Source organism: Podarcis raffonei, chromosome 3 (assembly GCF_027172205.1).
Source record: "Podarcis raffonei isolate rPodRaf1 chromosome 3, rPodRaf1.pri, whole genome shotgun sequence".
Lineage (NCBI taxonomy): Eukaryota > Metazoa > Chordata > Lepidosauria > Squamata > Lacertidae > Podarcis > Podarcis raffonei.
In genome coordinates, this window is record NC_070604.1 from 59,824,782 (window position 1) to 59,849,750 (window position 24,969).

The 24,969-nt window shown below is 41.3% G+C and overlaps 1 protein-coding gene across 8 annotated transcripts in view; it reads right to left on the reverse strand.

Moving 5' to 3' along the window:
• The window catches only part of PTPRK (protein tyrosine phosphatase receptor type K), a 334,736-nt gene that overhangs the window by 239,998 nt on the left and 69,769 nt on the right, over positions 1 to 24,969 (reverse strand). For all 8 annotated transcript variants that reach the window (XM_053381865.1, XM_053381864.1, XM_053381866.1 and 5 more), the window contains exon 2: positions 12,954 to 13,076. In XM_053381865.1, the coding sequence (XP_053237840.1) occupies positions 12,954 to 13,076 (123 nt within the window). The remainder of the gene's footprint in view (positions 1 to 12,953; positions 13,077 to 24,969) is intronic.

A 24,969-nucleotide genomic window follows, 5' to 3' on the forward strand; every position in this document is an offset into this window, starting at 1 on the left:
GGTAAATGATATGAACAATTCCTCACTAGTTTACTTTGCATTTGCAATGAAAACAACTAACCAGTCAGCTACTGAGATTACCAGATAATGCTAGCCTACCATTCCCATCTTCCTTGACCATTGGCTGTGCTGGCTGGGGCGGACAGGAGCTTCAGTTCAACAGTACAGTGGTACCTCGGGTTACAGACACTTCAGGTTACAAACTCTGCAAACCCAGAAATAGTACCTCGGGTTAAGAAGTTTGCTTCAGGATAAAAACAGAAATTGCGTGGCGGCAGCAGGAGGCCCCATTAGCTAAAGTGGTACCTCAGGTTAAGAACAGTTTCAGGTTAAGAACGGACCTCCAGAACGAATTAAGTTCTTAACCCAAGGTACCACTGTATCTGGAGAGCCACAGGCCTTCTGTTTTAGATACCTCATCTTTAGAGCAGGAAAATGTACCATTCTTGAAGGTTGGGTTTTTTTAAGTGCTCCACAATGTTACTGCACATACAGTGACCTCAGTTCTCTGAGCGCTGATTGTTATGTAGCCAAAAATGGAACCACCCATAAAAAAAAGGTATCTGCATATTAAGCCAGCAGTAACTCTTAAGCTATAAGAGGTTATAGGTAAATGGAAAAAAGAGAGTGGAGAGAACTAATCTAAATGTTTTGCAGAAAGGTAAATGCAGAAAACAGCTTTGCCATTTAAAAGATATCATTGCATCTATTCATCCCAAGTATTCCAAACATTTCTAGTTCCCATATTCAAGAAAACTGGCTGAAACTCACCATATTTTCCATAACCTATTAAGGCCTCCTTTCTCCTTCTTTAACTTTATTATTTTCAAGCTCATTTAAGTTCAGTAAAATGACAGAAATCTAGTTATCGCAGAATACTGCAGACCAGGACTCGAGAAGGTATTAACAAGTGCAACTTAGTGCTAATGACCGAACACCATGTTGATTAACAAGCTGTACTAAACAGGTTTTAAAAGAGAGAGAAGGTGCTTAGTCAGCTCTGGAAATTTATTTTGATAGACTCTCTCATTTTCTTCTCCTAACAAGGCCATTAGTTTTAAAATGAACTACTACAGAAAAAAACGTGCTCAGTGAGATAATCCATCACCAGTTTATTAAAAGAGAGAGCAGAATGTTTGACTGTAAGAAAGAAAAAATGCAAACTAGGGGTTCATAACACTTAAGGGTTCTTCAAAAAATATGTGAAAATGTCAGGAGCTTTAAATATCGCATGCACAAGTTAACCATCCTGGCTTTGAAATTTCTATCTGCATATTGTGCATAGATAAACCCTGATTAACCATCTCAGAATGTCTACCCACAAATTTTGCAAACATATGCCCCAATATCATCTCTTTTCTCCTATAGTGACAAGTGCTGGTAAAACATTTTGACGCAACATAAACTTTCATAAACAGAAGAATAAAATCATAAATATGCAACCACTATCCTGAGCAGTTTATGGAAAAAGCAGAGAATCATATTTAATCTCCAAACTGAGAACACACACACACAGGGTGCATGTAGGCATGCTTGACATTCTCATTCTATGACCAAACCTCACTTTCAAGTCTAAAGATTTTAGGTGATGACCACTAATTACAGGTTTCTGCACATATAATAAGCAGCTGCAGGAAGAATACAATTATTAGGAAACCATATCTACTGCACCATGTAACATGTCAGTGTTGGATGTCATGTGCATTCACAGGCTGATACATTGCGTTTCTTAAAGCATTTTTACCTTGCTTTTCAGCTGAAAAGGCTCCCAGAATGGCTTATAGATCATTACCAAATCCAGCCCTCAAGCATCCAGTCCAAAAAATATAGCACAAAAGGAAAAGCAGATAGGGAGGGGGGAGGGGCTAAAAGGAAATTCTGGCTCCAATTATTAAAAGTTGCAGTTCTTACAACAATATCTGTAAAGCAGCACTGTATATCAAATACTCTGTCACTCTCTGACTCTGAAGAGCATCCTCACAAAAGTTAAAAAGTAATTTGTTTCTCATTACAGGTGTTACTAAAATACATTCCCCCCCCCCCAATAAATGCTAGGGTTATTTCTTCCCAGCAACATATTGCCTGATTTATCATGACTTTCACATTGTGGGATAGTTCAGATGTTATATTACCAAAAACTTAACTGTAATTTAGCATTGAGGTCTGATTGCAGCACTGCACACTTCTTTCCAGAGCAGAGCACTTCTTCCCCCACAAAACTTGCTCATGGTTAATTATCAGGTCAGTGATGGCTGCTGACTATGGTTAAAGTTAACATGGTTGTGAAACTAGCCTCAAGCAGCAGTTAAGAAGGAGTTCACACTCTAGAAAAGAGGTAATGTTTGATTTAAGCAGTCTCATGCTTATATCAACCATTGAGAGAGATGACAACCTTTAGAGTCAAGGTATTAGGAGACTTTCTTTTGGCTCCTGAATGTTTCCTTCACAGGGATGAGGAACTTGTGACACTCCCCCCCCCCCAGATGTTGTTGAACTCCAACTCCCATCATGATGGGCATTGCAATCCAGCAACATCTGATGAACTACCTGCTCTGACATGTCAAAATTATTCATATAACTGTGCACAAGACATATCTCAGGGCATTTAGGAAACATTAAGGCATTTTACATCTAAATGCCAAGATCAATTTTAATCCATTTTCCTGCATGTTTTTCTGTAGTCAACTTATATTGGATTTTTTTATGAGACAGTGCAGACAACCTCATAAACCATAATCTATGTAGTTGTTTCAATATTTAAGACTAAGTGCACAAAACCATTCCTAATTTCATTAGGCAAGGCACCAGTTGAAGGCATGTTCTAACATTGGGAGCTTTCCCACATGTGTTACAACTTTGCTTTTGCAACTTTTATCTTCAATTACAGCTGAAACGCAACAACATTACATTCTCAAAATAGCAGATCCAAGACAGCATCTCAGCATGTCCTTTCTGCCTCCTGGAATCTCTTGACATTCTTCAAAATGTACTTTTATCTGAGAAGGCAGTGGCCTTTACACTAAAAATGTGCCCTTCATTAAAAGACTCTCCCTCCGACAGTTCAGTAGAGAATGTAACACCTTGAACCTTTGTTGTTGCAGCTGGAAATGGGGCATTTCAGATGTGGTAATTATAACTGTTGGATTCAAAGATAAATATACAACTATACCAATATCATTTTGAAGTAAACCGCTTTGGAAAATATACTGTAGCAAAATATCCAGACATTTCCCTGAAAATCCAACACTACTATGGGAACCTATGGGCCTTCATATCCCATCAGCCTCAGCCAGCATAGCCAATGGTCAGAGATGATGAGAGTTGGAGACCAGCGCTCATCTGGAGGGCCACAGAAATACAGGAAGCTGCCTTATACCAAATCAGTCCATCTAGCTCAGTATTTACACTGACTAGAAGCAACTCTCCAGTCTGAATATGTGAATGGACCAGTGGATGTTGTCATCACATGGCCAGCCCCACACATTCCCACCAGGCCCTTCATTCAGAAACTGACATCTGGTGTCTGGGTTTCCAACTGACACCAATTGCTACTCCCTCACTCATGTACAAGGTTGTTTGAAAATAAAGCATGCCACTTTGCCAAGAACCATACAGTAAACTTCCAAATCCCTGTTTAATTCTGATTTACTCGTAAAATCATTAAATCCATAAAATACAGAGAAGCTCTGGTCCCTAGGCCTAATGAGGTCCAGCATGTGTCCCAATTTGTCCTGCAATTCTGTTTTCTCCAAAGCACACTCGCTTCCCCCTCACAGGCATCACATGTGACATCAGGAATGAAGCAGGTAAGGATGGAGCTCCAAAGAAACAACTGGAAGCTTCAGATGAACTGTTGCAAGTTCATTATCAGGCTGATCGGTGGTTACAAGAAGTTTCCTCAAGGCACACTGCCCACCCTCAAAGAGGCCCCCTGTGAAGCTGTCACCTTACATCATAATGATGTCTTGTGATTGTCAGATGGGCAGCCCACCCAGCCTGTCAAAGTTGGGTATCTGGCATAGAGGGGAAGGAAGGAAAGGATCCAGCCTGCTGCATTGCTAAACAGACACTGGTACATTGTGACAGCAACAGTTGCATGTCATCAAAAAGCAATTGTGGACACTACCATTTCCGATCCAAAGGACCATAGAGATTGACAAGCTTCCAATCAATACTGCATTTTCTTTCAGTTAAGCTCTAGAATTCCATTCTTTTCAGCCCTAGAATCCATTCGTGGGGCATATGCTGAAGTCATGAAGATATAATTACCCTCATGGAAGAGCAAAGTTATGTGGCTGCACATCCCTGGAAGCAGCTTGTTCCATACTGTATGCTACTTTGTGATTTGGATTTATTTTTGTTTTCTTGCTAGCAGTGCTGGGCTCCAGGCTGAGGGCATGGGAAAGCTTGGCAGGAAGCCATCAGTGGGCCCCTCTTCTCTCTCCTCCCTCCTGCCAACTGAACAATATTGTTTCTTGCCTCTGGGTCCAACCACCATCACTTCCCAGCCAGTGGCATCTGGTGTTCTTTCTACTTACTTCATTGTTTGCTGTTTTCCCCTCTTCTGGGGCAGAGCAAGCAGGCAAATGACAAGAAAAGAAGTAATAAGGCAATCAGTTTTGGGTAGTCAGCAGTGACTGTGTAAATCTCCTATCAAAGTTCAGTCTTCAAGTGTTATTGGACTACAATTCCCATCATCCCTAGCTAGCAGAACCAGACCCAAGTACAGTGGTACCTCAGGTTAAGTACTTAATTCGTTCCAGAGGTCCGTACTTAACCTGAAACTGTTCTTAACCTGAAGCACCACTTTAGTAATGGGGTCTCCTGCTGCTGCCACGCCGCCGGAGCACGATTTCTGTTCTCATCCTGAAGCAAAGTTCTTAACCTGAAGCACTATTTCTGGGTTAGCGGAGTCTCTAACCTGAAGCATATGTAACCTGAAGCATATGTAACCTGAGGTACCACTGTAGACAATACTGAGCTAGATGGCCCAATGTTCTGACTCAGTATAAATCATCTTCCAGGTTTCCTAACCATAAGACGATGAAAATACAGCCGTTTACTTTAGCTACAAAGAAGGCTGAAGCTTTCAAAACTTTAATATGAGCTTTATAATGACAATCACTTTACCATACATTTTACCAAAGATTTTGCTGCATTCTATGTGTGGAAAAGCCACCCTTAACATTTCTGAAGTATTATATAACTATGTCTACCGAAGCAACCTTCTAGATTTCATGGGCTCATGGTTCATTTATTGCACTCATGGCACTTTCTGCCAGAAGGTCCCCAATGCAACGTGCTTCGTTTTAAATAAAGCTTTTACCCTTAAGAAATTTTGGCTGTCAGTATGGTTCTGATTTTGTGTGGAATCTAAATGTACCACTTGCTACCTGTATGGGCAGAAGGGTCAGAATTTTTTAATAATGAAATGTGCATTTCAAAGTTTCTATTATGTATACTTTCAATTAGTCATGTCCAGGCAAAAAAAAAAAGCAAACTTAAGAGATAACACTTGAGCATGAAAGAAGCTGAGCAACTGCTGTAGAACAGGACATGGATACCCTCCAGCAACTTTAAGTGTCTTGTAAAGGACAACAAGGCAGAAAAATCTGATTCTTGCATCATCACTCTCACCCTTATCTTATACACCCTGCAGCAGGAATTCCAGCTCCTTTCTTCCATGTCAGCCACCCGCTAGGCAGAAAAATAAGATACTGAAAACAGATGTGTGAATTAAAAGAAGAGAATGAGAGGAGGGGGAAACTGAAGCAAACAAGGTATCAGAAGGCTTTGCAAGTAAGCCGGGTTGTCTAACCTCTAGCCCTCCAGATGCTGTGGGACTCCAACTCCCATCAGCCCCACACAGCATGGCCAATGCTGGGAGGTGATCAGGGGTTGTGTTTGAACAATATTTGAAGGGCCACAGCTTCCCCATCCTTGCCATAAAGGGACTATACATACCATGGCCTAACACAAAAATTGAGACTAAAGAGAAATGAAAACGAAAAAGGGAAACTGTTAACTAAGAGAGGATAGGACTAATCACATTAACAAATGTGCTTGTCAGCTCTGTGGTTAAAAATGATCTGGTAACAACCGCCCTCCCCAAAAAGCTTTTGTTATTGCAAGTTTTATGTTACAGCCAATTAAAAAAAAAATCTAAGGAAGACATTTTAAGCACTATCACTGATTTGCTGATAAATAATATTCTAAATATTAAAAGTTCAAAATTAACAAGATAGCCGGACACTGAAGGATTTTCCCATATGAAAGTAATATATATGAAGATACAAATCCAAGTGGCACTGAACACCATCAACCCTATTATTTCAAACTACTTAAGCAGTATCCGAGGTACCTAAAGTTCAGATGTTGAGCACTGGAATTCAAATCCCAAGTTCCATCTAGCACCAAGTGAAGCATTCAAATTCAAATGCACCAATTAATTGATTTTATCACATGTGTTGCAGCTCCGATAGAAAGGGCAAAAGTACAGGCTCAACTGAAAAGGATGACATTTTCAGTCTTTGTGCCCTATAATAGACTTATGAATGAAATACATTTGACAGCCTGATGTGACTATTGATAAAAAAGAAAAAACCAAATTCAAAATTCTTAGGGGTATAATATAGCTTAGCAGTAGGTTTTCGATTCAATGTCATGTAATATCTTCAAACATTCCTTTTACACCTTTCAATGAAGCATTATGTACTTCATACATGACCTTCCCATAATAAAGAGGAAATTTTCTTTTTAGCATAATTTAAATGTGCAGCTGAAATCAATAAAATATAATGGTTAAAGCTAGATAATAAATTCAAGGGGGGCTGGATCTTTCCCATCAGAAGTGATTACTGTAGATAAATTGCAAATTGTCTCCCAGTTAGGACATGCTTTAAAAATAACCTAGCTGAAACATTCCAGACAGCTAGCTTAAAATCTTTCACGGTTGACCTCTAAATCCTACGTTAAACTAGATCATGGCTTAGCCACGTGTAGTAGTAACAGGACTGAGAAAGAAGCGCAGCAGCCATGTTTCAGGCCAGGAACTCTCACATCTGCTCATTTTGTTCTAAGCCATGGTTTGGCTTAGTGTTGTATGAAATGGAACTCACACTACCAAGACACTGTGTGACATTTTTGCAAGTGTAAGATATCCGTTGGATTCGCCTGTTGTGCTACGCTAAGAACAGGGGTCCTGCTAACGGAACAGCTGTAGCATGAGTGAATTGCCACAATGGGGACATCACCCCACAACTGGTTTAAGCCATTAAACCAATTAATTCAATCTATAAGAAATTCTAAACTATGTTGAACCCATAGAATTTAGAAGAGCTTGGAATCTTGAAGTGATGGGCTGCATTCACTCATTATGGTAAGCCATAGTTAATGGATTACTATATAAGCACTGGTGGCTCTCACTTTGCTCCTCCCCAGCAGGAGTGGGAGGAAAAAACTATAGCCCCCAGCTTAGTGAGATGGAAACTTGGCCAATGTCACTCAGAACAATAACTGTTTCCAACTTACTCCCAGATATTCTGCCTTCCAATAATTCCACACCGTATTCACCTTTTCACTTAACTACGAGTCTTCTCTCTAACACAAGTTAACTGTGATCAGAACTACTACTGAGACATCTAAAGTAAATCATCATTTCAAATAGTGGTTGTGGTGGCCTTATTGCATGTTTTATACTACTGTAGTAATATAATAATATTTATGCATTGCTTTGCACCTAACAAGGGACGCGGGTGGTGCTGTGGGTTAAACCACAGAGCCTAGGACTTGCCGATCAGGAGGTCGGTGGTTCAAATCCCCGTGACGGGGTGAGCTCCCGTTGCACGGTCCCTGCTCCTGCCAACCTAGCAGTTCGAAAGCACATCAAAGTGCAAGTAGATAAATAGGTACCGCTCCGGCAGGAAGGTAAACAGCGTTTCCGTGCGCTGCTCTGGTTCTCCAGAAGTGGCTTAGTGATGCTGGCCACATGACCCGGAAGCTATACGCCAGCTCCCTTGGCCAATAAAGCGAGATGAGCGCCGCAACCCCAGAGTCGGCCACGACTAGACCTAATGGTCAGGGGTCCCTTTACCTTTACCTTGCACCTAACACTGGCCAAACTTTGAACATACAGTTTGTAACAAGTGCCACCATGCCTACCTATGTTGAGTGACTTTGATCTCACAAAGTGCAATGCTGCATTACCAAATAGGCAGAGTAGGCACTGGTCTATGGGCCTCACACCTTTTACAGGCTCCGCAGAAACAGATCAAAATAGTATTGATTTGATTTTGAACGAAAATTAGAACCAAGCTTTCTTAGCTCAATGCTATCCCACTTGAGCACGTGCATGAGGGAGCTCCCAAGATTTTGACTGCCATGGGGCCTCCACACGGTTTAATCTGGCACGGACAAGTGCATTGGTTCTTAGTACCTACTTTTTGTTACCTAATATGGGGACTTAACTTCTTGGTATTCTAACTGGATAGCAAAACTGAGCCTGCTTGAAGATTTTGATTTTGCAGGCTTGCCATAGCTCACTGATTGGTGGGTGGGAGAAGGCAATGCATAGTTTCGGGGAGGGGAAGCATCTGGAAGAGATATATTTTCTACATAAGATATATAAAACAAAGGATACATTTTTCCTTCAGTAAACACTGGAGCATTTGTGACTATTATGGGGTTGTGTTTCTGCATTTATAACGTGTTGCCTTGTTTAACAAGGAAGGTGCACTGTAGCATCCGGCCATTTATCAAATGCAGCCAGTTAATGATAGAAGCCTAATCGCTAATTACAAACATGAAAGCGCACCCACTTTTAAGGATAATTAATTATAGGAAACGGGCGGTGAGAAAAGGGGCTTGCAAACCAGTTGATCTAATTTTACAGTGTAAAGTCCTCATTCTTCCTCCTTGCAAATGACACAAATGGTTCGGAGGCACAAACAAAGGAGCCTCAACCTTATTTCTTCCTTTTGTATGATTAATTATTCAATAAACTATTAATTGAAAAATGCAGTTGAATTTCAGAAGCATTCATTTTACTCAGCATATCATTTTGTCTAGAAAGCACCGATTAAGCTGTTCATCAAAGGTGAACAGACAAGGTCAGATAGGCTGCACCTCTTCAGTTATTCATTATCTTGTCCACAGTAGTAATTAACAATGGAAATATTTCCATAAATCAGAATTTTTTCTGATATTTGAAGTTGATGAACAGCCAGAAGATTATATGCTAGTATTATTGTTGTTGTTATTGTTATTATTTTGCTGTTATCCAACACGATGCAATATAAATATATCAGGTAGAATTTTTTATCAGGCGATAGTTAACCTGGTCTTTTCTTTTTTAAAAAAATGAGGAAACCATCAGCTAAACCGATTTAAGCAAACTTTTTGCTTATGAGGAACACACTAAAGAGCAGATTTACCAATGCACAGGAATACACACATTTATTCAAACCTTTTCATTAGGTCTAGAGACCTTTCGGCATTACAGATTGCTTAGATGAAAATATTAATATTCAACGTTGAAAATAAAATTTGATGGCATATGTAGATACTTTGAATGATCTTTACTGTACAGATACAGCACAGCTATTTTTAAACATAATATATTAGATTTTTAATTTGTTCCATGTTACTTGATTTATAACTATAATTCAGAAAATAGGTATCATCAACCAAAATTAATTTGAATTGGAAAGGGCAGGGAGGGGGGGAATCTTTGCAGTAAACAAAATTAATTGGATACAACCAGGGATCTAAATAATTACTATGCTCTCTGTATTTGTCACTTACTAAATTTAAAGATTGTGTCACTGTTAAAATGTTTAAATATTTTCAATAATTGTGTTTTCCTTTACAAAATACACTTCAATTTGTATCTATTTGTGGGGAAGCATCAAGTACCGTATTTTTCGCACCATAGGATGCAGTTTTTCCGTCTTAAAAACTAAGGGGAAAAGTCTGTGCATCCTATGGAGCGAATGCAGGGGGGGAGGCAGGCAGGAAAAGCCCCCAAGAGCCACACACAGGCTTCGTGCGGCTCTTGCGTGCTTTTCCCCAGGAGGGAGAAGGGACTAACGCGGTCAGTCAGTCCCTTCTCCCTCCTCTAGAAAAGCCTTGCGCAATCTCTCCAGCCGCGGGAGGCTGAGCAAGGCTAAAGAGGAAGCCCGGGCAGCGAGCGCGATCCATCCCCTCGCTGCCTGGGCTTCCTCCTTAGCTTTGCGCCTCTCCAGCCGTGGGAGGCTGCGCAAGGCTAAAGAAGCCAACTTTTAAAAAATCTCTCTATCTCTACCTCTTTTTCTTTTTTCATCCTTTCTCCACCCCCTTCTTTTCCTCTGGATCAGTGTTTTTATCTAGATTAACGTTTTAGTTTGGAGGGGGGCATATTATAAAAAAGGAAACTTTGCAGCTTTTATTTTAGTATACAATAAAAACAGATTAAACAAAACACAAAAGAAGGAAATAGCACAGAAGAAGAAGAGAAAAGGGAAAGCCATTTACCAGAGGTAGATATTAACCCTTGCCTCACCTGGGAGCTTCTCTGGGCAGGAATTCCCTCGGCTTAAGTGGGGTGGGGGGAGAGTGGCAGGTAGGGGGGTACCTACCTAGACACTGAAGCCACATGTCTCTCCAATGAAAATTGGGAGTGGGCATTGTGTGAAGTGGCTGTGGATCTCCTGCCGCAGACGTGTAGGACTGTATAGAGTTGGGAGGGCCACCCGAGGGTCATCTAGCCCAGCCCCCTCACAATGTAGGAATCACAGCTAAAGAACACCAGGCAGATGGTCCCCCAACTGCTGCTTAAAAGCCTCCAGTGGTGGAGACCCCCAACACCTTCCAAGGTCATAGAATTGCAAGGTTGGAAGGGAACCCCAGGAGTCATTTAGTCCAGCCCCAGTGGACAGCGGGCACGATCCATCCCGTTGCGCAAGGCTAAAGATGCTGCTCAAGGCTAAAGAGGAAGCCAAGGCAGTGAGCGGGATGGATGCTGCTCAAGGCTAAAGAGGAAGCCAAGGCAGTGAGCGGGATGGATCGCACTCGCTGCCTTGTCTTCTTCTTTAGCTGCGCTGGAGAGGTTTAGCTCCTGGCTGGAGAGGTTGCGTGGCTATGGATCCCGCTCACTGTCTTGGCTTCTTTGCTCTTTGGGGCTGGGGTGGGGGACCCAGGCTTCCCCCGCAGCCCCGAGAAGCTCTGGGAGAAGCGGACAGGCTGCACGCAGCCTGTCCCTTGCTCTTTGGGGCTGGGGGGGAATAATATTTTTCCCCTTGATTTCCCCCTCTAAAAACTAGGTGCGTCCTGTGGTCCGGTGCGTCCAATAGAGCGAAAAATACGGTAATTCTAAACACATATACCAACTCTTCCATATTTTATTCTGGCTAAATCAGTGGCCAGAAGTTAGATCTGGGGGACTTTTACAGATTCTTACACCCTGTTGTTTAACAATTGCAAGAACATTAAGATGCCACTTCCCTCCACCTCTCCCACCCAAATTATGCTGCTAGAATGAAAAAAAGCTGGGGGTAACCAGGAGGGAATTTTGAGAGTGGAAGGGCTGAATTCAGTTTAGGTATCTAGATAAGTCTTTCTGCCTGGCTCCTGCTGGGGGAATGAAGGAGGTCTAGTAAAAAAACAAACAAACACAACAACAACAACGATCTCAGGAGCCTGAAGTCTGTTCACTGTGGGCTAAATGGTTTAATTCTGTAACCTCAGTTTTTGTCACTAAGGTTTTTAATTTCTTTTATTTTTTGTTCATGTTCTCTTAGGTTCAATGGTGTTTATGCAGGACAAATTGCTGGTGGCTCATTCTTTGTATCTACTGAAAAGTGACAGTGAAGGCCAATAGCTAACCTACAGCCTAAGAAAAAAATGGGAGATTATTTTCTTCCAAATGAAGATGGGAAGCCTATGTGTAAATGCTTCTCTAGGTTCCAAAAGTAAAGTCCCTTGACCAAAAATAAAATAAAATAATGTCATCATCATTTTCACTAAGAAGGCATGACAGATTTGTAATATACTACAACTGTGACTGGCAACTAAATGGAGGGCTTCTGTTCAGAATTTAAGGAAGTCCATTCCATTTCCACCAATATTTCTCATTTCATCACACCAACCATCAGCATTCCATGATAACTGAGCATGCTCATCTTCACTGCGCTTCTCCCATTTCATTTTGTTCAAAAAAATGTTCATACTTCTGCATGCTATGATGTTCTGCCAGGCTTGTTGATACTCCCCTCTTTTGCATAAGTAGTGCTATTTCAATTACATATGCATTAACACTTACACACGTGAAAATCAAAATTAAATTTGAGAGATAGGGAGGGCACATGTAACTCTTATGTTGGCATGTGTGAGTCATTCTGTTTTGGAATTTAGCTATCTATCCAACTTCCCTGTGAAGTAGGCTACTGTTATCTTATTACGAGTTGCACTCAGTTTTATTATTATCTAAAGCAAGGTAAGTTTATAGTTAAGACATACCTGGAAGCCTTCACAGTCAATTTTATTAGTGTTTCTTTTACACAGCTGAATCTTACCACAACCTCATCCATTCCCCCGACCTGCTCAAAGGATAACAGCTCTTAGAAAAGAACATTCTGGTTCCACACTCCAGTGGTGTCCTTCTCACTGACAGAAGGCTCTTTGACCCAGCAAACAAAATAACCTCTCTCTCTCTCTCTCTCTCTCTCTCTCTCTCTCTCTCTCGTAGAACAAGAATTGTCAATTCCACCTTCAGAACAGTGTAGAAAGTGGTGTGGAGGCTGAATGAGATCAGCAAAACAACAGCAACCCCCCGCCACCAACCTCCCATGCCCCACTTAAGGAATGTTGACTGGATCAAAGACCTTTCTGTGTGATGGGCACTACTGGGTACTATAATCCTAGCCATATTCCACAGAATCAATGTATTTAGCTTTCACCATCACTGTAGTAACTCTTACCTGGAGGCATCTCAGGTGGCAAGTAGTGAGGCTCTTGAGCACTAACATGAACCCAGTCAAAGTCGTCATATGGGTCTTGATGGTAATCGCAGGGCCCTGGACCATCATTAAAGGTGCAACCCCCTAAAAGAAAGGAAAGGGGGGAAATATGTTATGTCTTAAATATCAGATCTAAGAGTACTTGCATATAATCTTATCCAAAGTGTTTTCTAAAGGGAAAAAGAATGAAAAAAGTTCCCAAGTTTCCATACCAGGAGTACTATTTTTAAAAGAAAATTTGAATAACATTGTCCCTCATCATAATTTGCTTACAATTTGTCAGGTTCAAAGAAATCCCTTCAATGGGTCAGAAATCACAAGCCAAGCAACTCAACTTCATGTGGTTTAGTACTGTGCTCAAAGGGTATGGTCCGAAGGCACATGAGGCCACCACCTTGCTAAAGTAAAGCAGATCTAGTTGTGGTCAATGCATGAATGAATGACTGCCTGGGAACCACATATATACTGTATTGAACTCCACGATGGAAGGAAAGTGGGATATAAATGTAAGAAAATAAATATTTAAAGGAGCATGTGAAACGGTGAAAGATGGATGGGACAAATTGAGTAAGAACTGAGGAGAGACTGCAAAGTAAGGTACTACAAACACTGAATTAAACTTGAGATTTAGCAAAATCCAGAGTGAAAGAGAACAAAATGCACTAATACTTGCATTGCCAGGGTTTTAATTTAATGTTATTGACTTACTACTATTGATCTATCAACAAAAGGGAGGAAGATAGAGAGATACTATACAAACTTAAACACCAGTCAACAAGCCCCTAGATCTGAGGACTGCATCTTTATACAGTTGCTGCTGTTAAGGTAAAATGAATGCCAAGGAAATTCGAGATTCAGCCCATTGTGGGAAGAGGTGAAAGAACTGGCTTTGAAGGGGAGGAATGGTTTTATTTTTGCAATTCAGTGTAGTTTCAGATGTTTTGCTTCAAGAAAAGCTGAAGAACCCAGAACGCATGGAAGGGTGAATTAAAGTTCTGCTAGGAGAACTACAGCAGGGATGGAGAAACAGAGATGGCTGCCATATGTTGTTGGACTGCAACATCAACCTCACACCAACATGATGGGCAAACATTCCCCATTCCTGAACTACAGTACTGTATAGTTCTTGCTCCAGAAACATGTATACTGCAAGGAGGGAAGTTATATGAAAGAACAGGTGGCGTCCTGCCTCTTCTACAAGCAAAACTTACTGTGTTGTATTTGATATCAAGTGAGAAGTAGGCAATCTTAATTACAGAATGGAGACATTATGAAGAAAAGTGCATGGAATAAGAAGTTGTGCTTTTTTATGAAAAATAACTAAGCAAATATGAGCACAAAGACCTTTTTTCAAAGTCAAAGGTAATAAACCTTCATTTTAGTCTTAAGGAAAGGCAACAGATATTGCCTGCCTCAGGAGGAGGAAGATTAAAAATGGGGAGAGGCTGCAGCTCAATAGAAGAGAACATGCTTTGCATGTAAAAGCTGCCTACGTAGATCTGTAGCATCTTAAATTAAAAATGATCAGGCAACAGGTGATGGGAAGGACCTTTGTCTGATTCTTTGGAAAGTCATAGCCAGCTTGAGACAATACTGAGTCTGACGGATAAACAGTCTAATATAGTGTAAGGAATGTTTATCAGCTCCATGCGAGAGCCATATAATGAGGCAAATTGGGTGATTTTGGAGGTTCCCTCCCTTTCTGAGAAAAAACACAATGACAGTGACATTGAGGCCACAGTTGAATCAGACTCCCCACAAAGGCTTGAACAATATCTCTTTGTTTCTGTGCTTTATACTTTTCTTCCTGTATATCTCTAGGTTTTTCTAGGTCAGGGATGTCCAACCAGTAGATCGTGATCTATCTGTAGATCCACGGCTGATCCTGGTAGATCGCAGGATCCTTATCGTGTACAAAAGGTTACTGGGGGAAAGCTAAAAAAACTCTGTGCAGTCCTCCCCCAAAAGAGCTCAACAACTCTGGGCAATCCACCCCCCCCCCCACGCTCCTTCTCCCTCCAATGACAATGGGTAGATCACTGCCCGTTTTTTTTATACTGGGAGTAGATCACAGTCGCTTGGGAATTGGACATGCCTGCTCTAGGCCTATTGGCTTTGCAAGAGGTGAAGCTGTCCAAAATGTTGTCTGCAGAGCTCTGGCTTGTTTTTGTTTTGGTAACATTTTAAAAAGTTGAAAGTGTCTTGCATGGTTTTTATAGGAGGGAAAAGAGAACAAAAGCATCAAACAAGCTGCATAGTCTGCAAAAACAAGCTGCATAGTCTACACATAAACAATATGAGCTAGATGGGACCATTGGTCTGATTCAAAACAAGGCAGCTTCCAATGAGCCTACTCCTGATTTTCAATACCTTTATTACAATGATCAGTTTGACAGGTTCGAATTTGTCACTATATCCTGACAAAGCCACTGTTATTTGGTGCATTTCCCATTTTCATCCAAAAAACGTGTGTCTGCGTGCCCTTAAAATAACTTTTAACAGGTGAGAAGCCATGCATTTCACAACACCATGTATTGTAGAGGCTACAAACTGCCAACCTTCTTATGTAGCAATACTGATACAAAAGTGCTAAAATGCAGCTAAAAGCTATCCCAGTAGGAAACCATAATGTTACACCAAATTACATCGGCACCAACTGAGAGTTCAACTATGAGTAATCTCAGCTGCTTTATATATCCAGGTTTATAGGCACACACTCTTTAAGGTTTAAACCATGCACATTTTCCATTACTGTGCACTATATTAATAAAGGATACAAAAGGAATGCCACCACTGTCTGCACAAAACGATAACACTGATCAAAAGGTCTATTAATACCACAAAAGTTCAAAAACCTCATAAATGCATGCACTGCTAGCATAACACCACGATGGAAGCATTGCTGGGGGGCAATCTATAATTTTTTAAGGAAAAAATACAAAATTGTATCATGCAGTTTTGTTTCTACTAGGTTCAATAAAAGGCTTGCCTACTCTTCATATATAGATTTATTCATTAGCATTATGTAGGGTTGCCATATTTCATACAGTGAAAATCTGGACAGAAAAGTTGTTGAGCTGTTTTTTTGGGGGGGCAAAGTTGTTGTTGTTGTTGTTTTAATTTTGCCATTTTTGAGCTATTTGTATGCCAACCCTACATTATGGAACTTCTACAAGAAACTAATTGTTTGCAACAACGAAACCTAGACTATGACCATATTATAGACTTTTAGTAGGCATCTTTATGCAGTGGATATCAATTAATTACTGAAAACAATATATTATTATTATTATTATTATTATTATTATTATTATTATTATTATTATTATTTATTGATTTATAAACTGCTTAATAGCCAAAATGGCTTCAAAGTGGCTTGCAGTTCTAAACCAGTTATAAAAATATGTCCAAACATTATTAAAACACACAATAAAACAATTTCATCAAAACATTACAAACTTCCAGAATTAAAATGTATAATAAATTTAAGCTCACTAAAACAGCATAATTTAACAATTAAATGGGCAATTAAAGCTTATTAAGAGGTGCAGGTCAGGAGATTTCAAGTGTATTAATACTTAAAATGTGGTCAAATTAAATCACATATTATGCAATAAATAACCTTTTCAACCAAATTGAATTGCCAACGTCACTGGAGAAGGGCCATTGCTTTGTAGTAGAGCCTATGCCAAGGTCAAACCTTGGTATCTTCAGTAGAAAAAGATCAAACAGGAGGTGATGGGAATCACCTTATCGTCAGAACCTGTCAGAGGTGGTAATATTGAGCTGGATGGACCAGTGATCTTTCTCAGCATGTCAGCTTTGTATGTTCACTTTAAGCAATAATATTGTGGGAAACAAGCACACTAAATGTATAAAATTCTGTATCAGAGTCTGATGCCTATCCTGAAATAATTTATTCTATACATCAACTGAGTCACTGAAATATGATCATGTAATACCCAATGGCAGTAATATTCTGCATATTACATGACACAAGGTTCATAACAGACCTGCTTTAATAAGTTGGCCGTATTTTCATGGAAAGTGAAGGGACAGGTCACAAGTGGAACTGACAGTAGCACTGCAGTTTACAAAACAAGTCCAATGAACTTTATAGTCAACCATCTGTATAACCTATTTCCAAACCTGCTATTTTGGCCTGTACCCAACATAGCAACATAGCACTACATGGATGCTCCATCAGTGCAATGATTTCTGGTTACATAATATAACTTTCTCCCCCCTCCTCTCCCCTGAGCCCCCCCACCGAGTTCTAGGACTTCCCACAATCCCCTGGAGCAGATCTGGGTAGGGTGCTGGCTGCACAGGGAGAGGAGAGTGGGGTGCTGATGAGGTGGCTTTAGTGGGGTGCTGATGATTAGGCTTTAATACGGCTCTTTGTCTTCATACAACATTACATGATTTATTGTTATGGCATAACCTTTGTTCAGGGCTTATAATAAACCACACACCTGGTACAAGTTCAGAAAAGTGTGTTGGACCAAAGCCTGAGTTCATACGCACACTAGGTTAAAAGCTTCCCCTTAAGGATGAAGTTTTGCCACAACCCTGGTGTTTCTGAACATGCTCACCTGAAGCAAAACCTGTAGAGGTTCAAGTTGAGGGTGGATGGCAACTTGGAAATGAGTTAGAATCTGAAACACTCCTACTAGCTCAGTCAGCTAAGGTGTCACTCCATATTTAACAGAAGAAGTGGCAGATACTGACATGCATTTATCATCAAGATCAATCAACTTTGGGGGGGCAACAGTGTGGGGGGGAATTCACTCCTTAGGAAATAATGGAGAAATTCAAAACAACTGGATGTTGTTTGGTAGCAAACAGAACTTTAATATCTCTGACAACACTGGACTGATTTTCTAAAGCATCTAAAATCAGTTCTATTTCCACCCGAGTGAAGTCTTTTATATATTAGGCATTTATGTATCACTTTAGACTGTCAAACAAAAACAAAGAGCACTGTTTTCTACTCAGCTGATTGCTATGTCAGAGCAACTGTCAAGGATGGCAGATTACAGAATGGAAAGGGGGGAGGCGAGGAAACGTACCAGGAAACAACATTAAAGCCTCTGAAAAGTTACAACACTATTCTCACTGAGGGACCTTTTTAATCAGCATCTGTCATGACAAAACTTAATGTTCAAATCTTGCCTGCTTTAAGATTATAATAGTGCTAGAACCATTCTGCAGCAAAACCTTCCACTGCTATAGAAAGTTAAACTGATAAAATGAAGAGTGGTATTCCTTTAAGCAATGTTATCATTGTCTGCTGTCACAATACCAAATTGACATACTGCTTTAACACACACGCCTTAAGGGCAGCCATTACCCTTTTTAATGGCTTAAGTGCCCTCAAGTATATAAATGTAAAAGTACCAATGGATCTCACATGGACTCGTTTGGAAGATTAATGTTCCTAATTGCTGTCCTTCAAAGCCCCTATTAATTTTAGGAATCTAAATCCTGATTAGTGCTAACTAGTGGCGACAGTGCACAAGCAACTTCAGAGTTTGCCATTTACTGCTTGCAAAAAACCAGCCAAGCCAGTAACGGTAAATTTCCACTGTGCACAGCAATGGAATGCACACTGGGTTTTTAATTCGGTTTTTAATTCAACTGGTTACAAACTGAACTCAAAGTAAATTTGTATTTGGGTGTTTTGACCCATCTTGTAAATGTATTGATACAGATTGAGACTGACACCTAGCATTTCCAGGTTCGTGCCCATTCTGCTGACTTGTATCACGGCTTCAGGGAAGGGACAATGGCTCCTGGTAGAGCATATGCTTTGCATGCAAGAAGTCCCAGGTTCAGTCCTTCTAAGATCACTAGTTAAAAGGGTCTCAAGAAGCAGGTGATGGGAAAGGCTTGTGAGAATGGCTGCTAATCATAATCAGACAATACAAGGCTAGATGAATGAAACAGTCTGGCCTGCTTTAAGGCAGTTCCCTATGTTTTGTGTCATGGCCACAACTGATATACCACAACTGGGTGAAAGGGTCTCTGCCATGGGTGTCTATTTTGCATAGTATTATACTGTACTGTTTTAAAAAGCATGTGTCTACTTTCTAAAAAAACACACCCTGTTTCTATTGTATGCTGCCTTGAGTGAAAGGCAGTTCATGGATGAATACGACTACTTCACAAGAACATTCAAAATGTCCACATAAAACTTAACTCCTTGACTTCAAAACAAAATATATTCAGGAGGCCAAAGGCTCTGTGGTGCTCTGTCAAAAGACATTGAGGATGAAATGAAGGTATTTGTAGATCACGCAAGTGCACTAGGTTCTCTTCTTACTTCCTCCATCCTCAGAAGTGTAGGGGATGGTGGCCTAGGCTTTCTTGGTAAGGTAAAGGTAAAGGTACCCCTGCCCATAGGGGCCAGTCGTGTCTGACTCTAGGGTTGCGCGCTCATCTTGCTCAAGAGGCCGGGAGCCAGCGCTGTCCGGAGACACTTCCGGGTCACGTGGCCAGCGTGACTAAGCGGCATCTGGCAAACCAGCACCAGCGCTGCACACGGAAACGCCGTTTACCTTCCCGCTATAAAGCGGTACCTATTTATCTACTTGCACTTAGGGGTGCTTTCAAACTGCTAGGTGGGCAGGAGCTGGGACCGAACAACAGGAGCTCACCCCGCCGCGGGGATTCGAACCACCGACCTTGCGATCAGCAAGTCCTAGGCACTGAGGTTTTACCCACAGCGCCACCCGCTTTCTTGGTAGCAGCCCTTAAACTGTGGAATTTCCTGCCCGTGGGGGTATGTTTAACATCTTCATTGTACAGCTTCCACTGTATGCTGAAGACGCAGCCTTTTACTCTGTTGTGTGGGAAACTCCACTTTTGTGGTAGCTATATTATTCTGTTGTGACTGCATTATGTTCAGAAAACATAATGACATGATAGTTTATTGCAAAATTAAGAATATGTGGCATGTATCTCATACTACACAGTCAGGAAAGTCTAGTTCCCCCTCCAAATAAATTTCAATACAAATTATGGAATCATTAAGTATATGAAAGTATCATTAAGAACAATGAATCAGCATAGTCTATTATATGTTTTAAATGTCACTTGTGCACATATATTCCCAAGGGTGGTAGGTTAAGAGGATAATAAGAAACCATTCTTCCCTGTGGTTAAAGCGCACAGTTTTTATTCATCAACATGGGCAAAGCTCCATCATAATGTTCATTTTATTACTGTAGATAGTACCCCCCTTTGTCTGTACATTTGGCTGCCATGTGAAGAGTCTCTATGCACATAATGCTCCTCCATGTGAGCAACTATAGCTCCTTCAATACAGCAAATGAACACACAGTAGGTGGCAGGGGTGCAATCTATGTGGGGCAGTGAGGGCTGAGCTCCAACCCCCAAATCTCAATGAACGGGCAGCCCCTCTCTCACACCCACATGTCACACACCGCAGGGCATCAGCACAACATGTCAGCATGCTCTGTGGCATGCGCAAGTGACGTCATCACGCCACGGGGTGTGTGCACTTGACATGCTGACGTCACACGGTCCCTCAATCGTAGCGGCAAGGGGGCACGCCTGGTGGGTGGGTGGGTGTGGCCATTCTGCACAATGGCAGGGCAAGGCTAGCACATGCACCCATTCTTTCAAACATGGGATAGTGTTTATAACCACTAATATAAAAAGCAATGTAAAAACAAATCAACTCACCTCTGATCTGAATACTTCACTAATATTTCCAAAGAGCATTATCATACCTTAATGACATACCAAATAAATAAGAAACTGCCAAGACTCATTTCAAAATCCAGGCAGAATGCCAGCTAATCAGGAATTAACACTACAAATTAGATATGACATGGTATATCTGGTGCATATTTCCTTTCAAGCCAAAGTCATTTCCTCATCCATAGCTGAGGTTAAAAATAACCTTGATATTTAGGAAACACTGAATGTTACTAAAACTGATGCAAATTAAACTCATTCTGAAGTGTACTAATCGAGACTAATCTGAGGAGAGCAATTGACAGAAAGCAGCTGGAAATATGAAAAGGCTGCATATTGTTCACCCCATGCTATCTCACAATATATCAGTTAGCTTTCAACCTCTCAGATCACTGTACTTCAGGTATTACTTCTTCTTCTTCTTCTTCTTCTTCTTCTTCTTCATCATGTAGGCTGGAAATAGTAAAGAACCTGATTCAACAAGTAGGAATACATACCAGCCAAATTCAGGGAAAAAACAGACCTATACAGTCATCTGAAACAACAGCAAACAGAACGCTACAGAAAATTACACCTCTCTTTGGACTCCTTGAAATCTGATTCTCTACTTCCTTTCTAGCTTGAGCTTCCAAAAGCATGAGATGCTGCATTTCCCCATCTGCTCTACCATCTAAGGGCAAAATCTTCTCTCATGATGGAAGAGCTTCCTGCCAGCATATCAATTTGCAAAGGATCAAGTAGTGCTGTCATCTCCTCTGCACATTCAGTGCAAGTCAGAGGTTCCACAAGATCAGGGCTCCTAGTCTCATGGAAAAACCTATAAACAGAACACACAGAGATCAAGGGAGCTCAAGAGTGGGACACGGCCCCACTCATTATAGCACAAAACCTGTGGATGGGAAGAAGGAAAAAGGGTAATGTAAACAGGATGGGAATGGCTCATCCCACACTTTACCTGATAAAACAAACCTAGGAGGAATACAGAGAAATCTGCAACTGAGAGTTGCCACCGAACAGCAATACGTACAGTAGTGATGGAGGCAACATGGAAATAGAGGTAATCACCCAAATGGGAAATTCCATTTTGTTCTTTACTACAAAGAAGTAGTGCCGAAAGGAACACCTCAGAAAGCAAGTACAATCCAGTGCAAATTCTGCACATTAAAATTGCATAATCCTTTGTGCAGACTGCACCAGTAGCCACTCCATGCAGAGGACAGGTTAACTGGAAGGGGATCTGGATAGGTTGTACATGAGTGCTACATAGTTTGCAGGTACAACAGTACCTTGGTTCTCAAATGGCTTAGTTGTCGAACAAATTGGCTCCTGAATGCTGCAAACCTGGAAGTAAGTGTTCCAGTTTGCGAACGTTTTTGGAAGCCAAATGTCCGACGAGGTTTCCACTTGAGTGCAGGAGGCTCCTGCAGCCAATCGGAAGCTGTGCCTTGGTTTTCAAACAGTTTGGGCAGTTGAACAGACTCCCAGAATGGATTAAGTTCAAGAACCAAGGTACCACTGTATAGGAAAGAAAAAGGAAAGGGTGGCACAAAGCAGTGGTTGTTTACATTTGTCAGATACAATTTTCAGAGACAGGTGCCAAATGAGCCTTATTATCGTTTTTAATGAGAATACTATTAGGCATTGAAGGACAAACTGCAAGGGCTTGGGTTGTATACAGAACAATACTCAAATAACGGTTAGAATGGAATTGCTCAGCCACCCCAAAATGAGCCTTCAAAAGTCTTGCAATATTTTGCAAACAATGAGGGTACATGTGGGATAGACATGCACTCACTATTTCCACAATGCATGGAACATTCCCAAGCGACAGGGGAAAGCGACATGCCAGGTGGCCGGAAACTGCAGCAAACATAAAGCAACCATTGTCTATTACCAAGCGTCTGGATTAATGCATCAAGTGCAACCTGAATCTTTCCCCTTTCAAGTAATTCTCTAGTTGACTGAATGCAAAAATGACATCAGATATTCTATGGAGTAAATAATGATAATCACTTCTAAGCCAATTTCACATTCAGTAACACCTTCAGTGATCTCGGGAGATACCAGTGTGGTGTCAAAGGGTTGCAGAAAGTGCTTTAGACAGGTTTGGCAAAACATCTTACTGTAGAAAAGCTCCGCTGCAACCTAATTAGCAGTGACAGAACAGAAATGAACTTGAATCTTCTGCAGCTTACCTGTCATTTGAGACTCACATCCTCATGAATACTGGACTGAGGATGAAAGGGAGCAATATTCTGCATAACACAAATAGGCAAGATGGTCTTAGTTTTACCACACAACTTACAAATCCTATTTAATCAATGCCTATTTGTTTCTATTTCAAAATGCTTAGAAGAGAATATGATTGTTTTACAGGAAATTGATTGCTCTGGGGCCAATATTTAGCCTCCTTTTCTCATCAAAAGCTAGTTTTACTCATAAATTATTTCAAATTAATATTAAAAATTGTAGCAGCAAATCATGTTGCATTTCAGACATGGGAGGTCAGTCATGATCGCTCAAATTACACTGCCTTTGATAAATAGTTCACTTTGCTTATTCAAAAATGATCAAACCATTCTTTTTCCTGAAAAAATACTTGCTGTGATCCAGTGTGTCCCATACACTTAGGCACACATGCATTCTCCTCCTTTTTAAATACCAGCAATCTTTAGTACCAAGCCACTGAACAGGGGGACTTTTTCAGCGTATAGTTGGTGCAGCAGGCAAAGCTCCTGCTCATGGCAGGCATCTGTAAAACCAAATGATGAATGTATTTCTGCTCTGTGACTCTGCTCCTTCAGAAAAAGTGCAACCCCATCCAGAGAAGGCTATCTACCTTCTTCTCAGTCTAGAGATCTACTTACTACTATCAAATTCTGCCTTATCAGATTGAGCATTAGTTTATTGGTCCTCATTGTTGTGACTACTAGTGATCCCAGCTCACTCAGGAATTCCACTGATCCAAGGAGAAGAAGAGACAATAGAATATCTTTATAATGGCACTGAATCCCATTTTGTTGAATTACTGTTCCCAGTAGTTTCATGTACACGTTACGTTAAAATAGAAAGGTGAGGAATTAGTATTTGTCACATGGGATGAAAGAGGATTACATCCGCACCATCTTCTGGACCTTACCTGTCAGAAAGGAATGCCTTTCCCAGGTAATCTTGCCAGATGGTCTTGACCAGCCTTCCCCAACCTAGTATCCCCCAAATGTTGGGTTACAACTCTCATCAGCCCCAGTCAGCACAACAGTGGCTATGCTTGCTGGTGCTGATGGGAGTTATAGTCCAAAGTATCTGGAAGACACCCCATTTCTCCCTCCCTTCAACCAGTGCACCAGAATAGCTTGTCCCTAAATCAGGCCTGGGGGAAAAGATCAAAATGGAAAAATTATTCCATTAGATACTTCCTGTTTCTCGTCCATGTGATGGCGGAGGCTCTCTCTACATAGGAGAGAGGCGTAAGTGGCAGAGAGGAGAGCAAATGGGGAGAAAATCGCTCTCTGAAACCTCCTGGTGGTACGGGAGGACTAGGGGGCCTGACGCCTCAATGCTCCCCTCCTCAGCAGATTGTGGCGGGGGGGAGGCACTGGGTGCTAAGTCCTCCACCATGATGCAAGTGGGGGATCACCCTTGTAATTTTCGGACTCAACTGGCATTAGGCAAGGATGCTCACTGGAAAAGGTGCTTGACATCAGAACTGCGGGCTAAACGGCTGCAAAGGACTGAGGTTTGAAATCAGAAAGGATTCCAAATGTGTTGGGAAGTGGAAAATGGAGAGGGTGGTGTCTTTGTTATATTTTGAAGTCTCTTGGGTTATTTGGAGACCGCCTCCTGAAATAATGATTATTGAAATAATGATTAATGACTACAAGTAAGAATCTGAATCTGTGTATGGAATGTTTAAATCAGAGGTCGGCAACCTTATCCGAGGATGGGCCGGTTGGAGGAGCACCTGTGCCCGTGTGCACACACCATCAACCCGGAAGCCAGTCCCCGCAGCACCGCACTGCGCCAGTAAGAGTGGGGGGGCAGCGGGGGTGTGGCATGGGCCAGTTAGACAAGCCTCGTGGGCCGCTACTGGCCCATGGGCCTTCGGTTGCCAACCCCTGGTTTAAAGGATAAAAGAGGGGGTGAGCCTTTTGTTTATTGGAGGGTGTTTGAGAACTTCCCCTGAAAAGACTGTGGGAATTTGGATCTAGAAAATTTGAGATAAACTCTTGCTATTCTTGACAAGGCTAAAGTA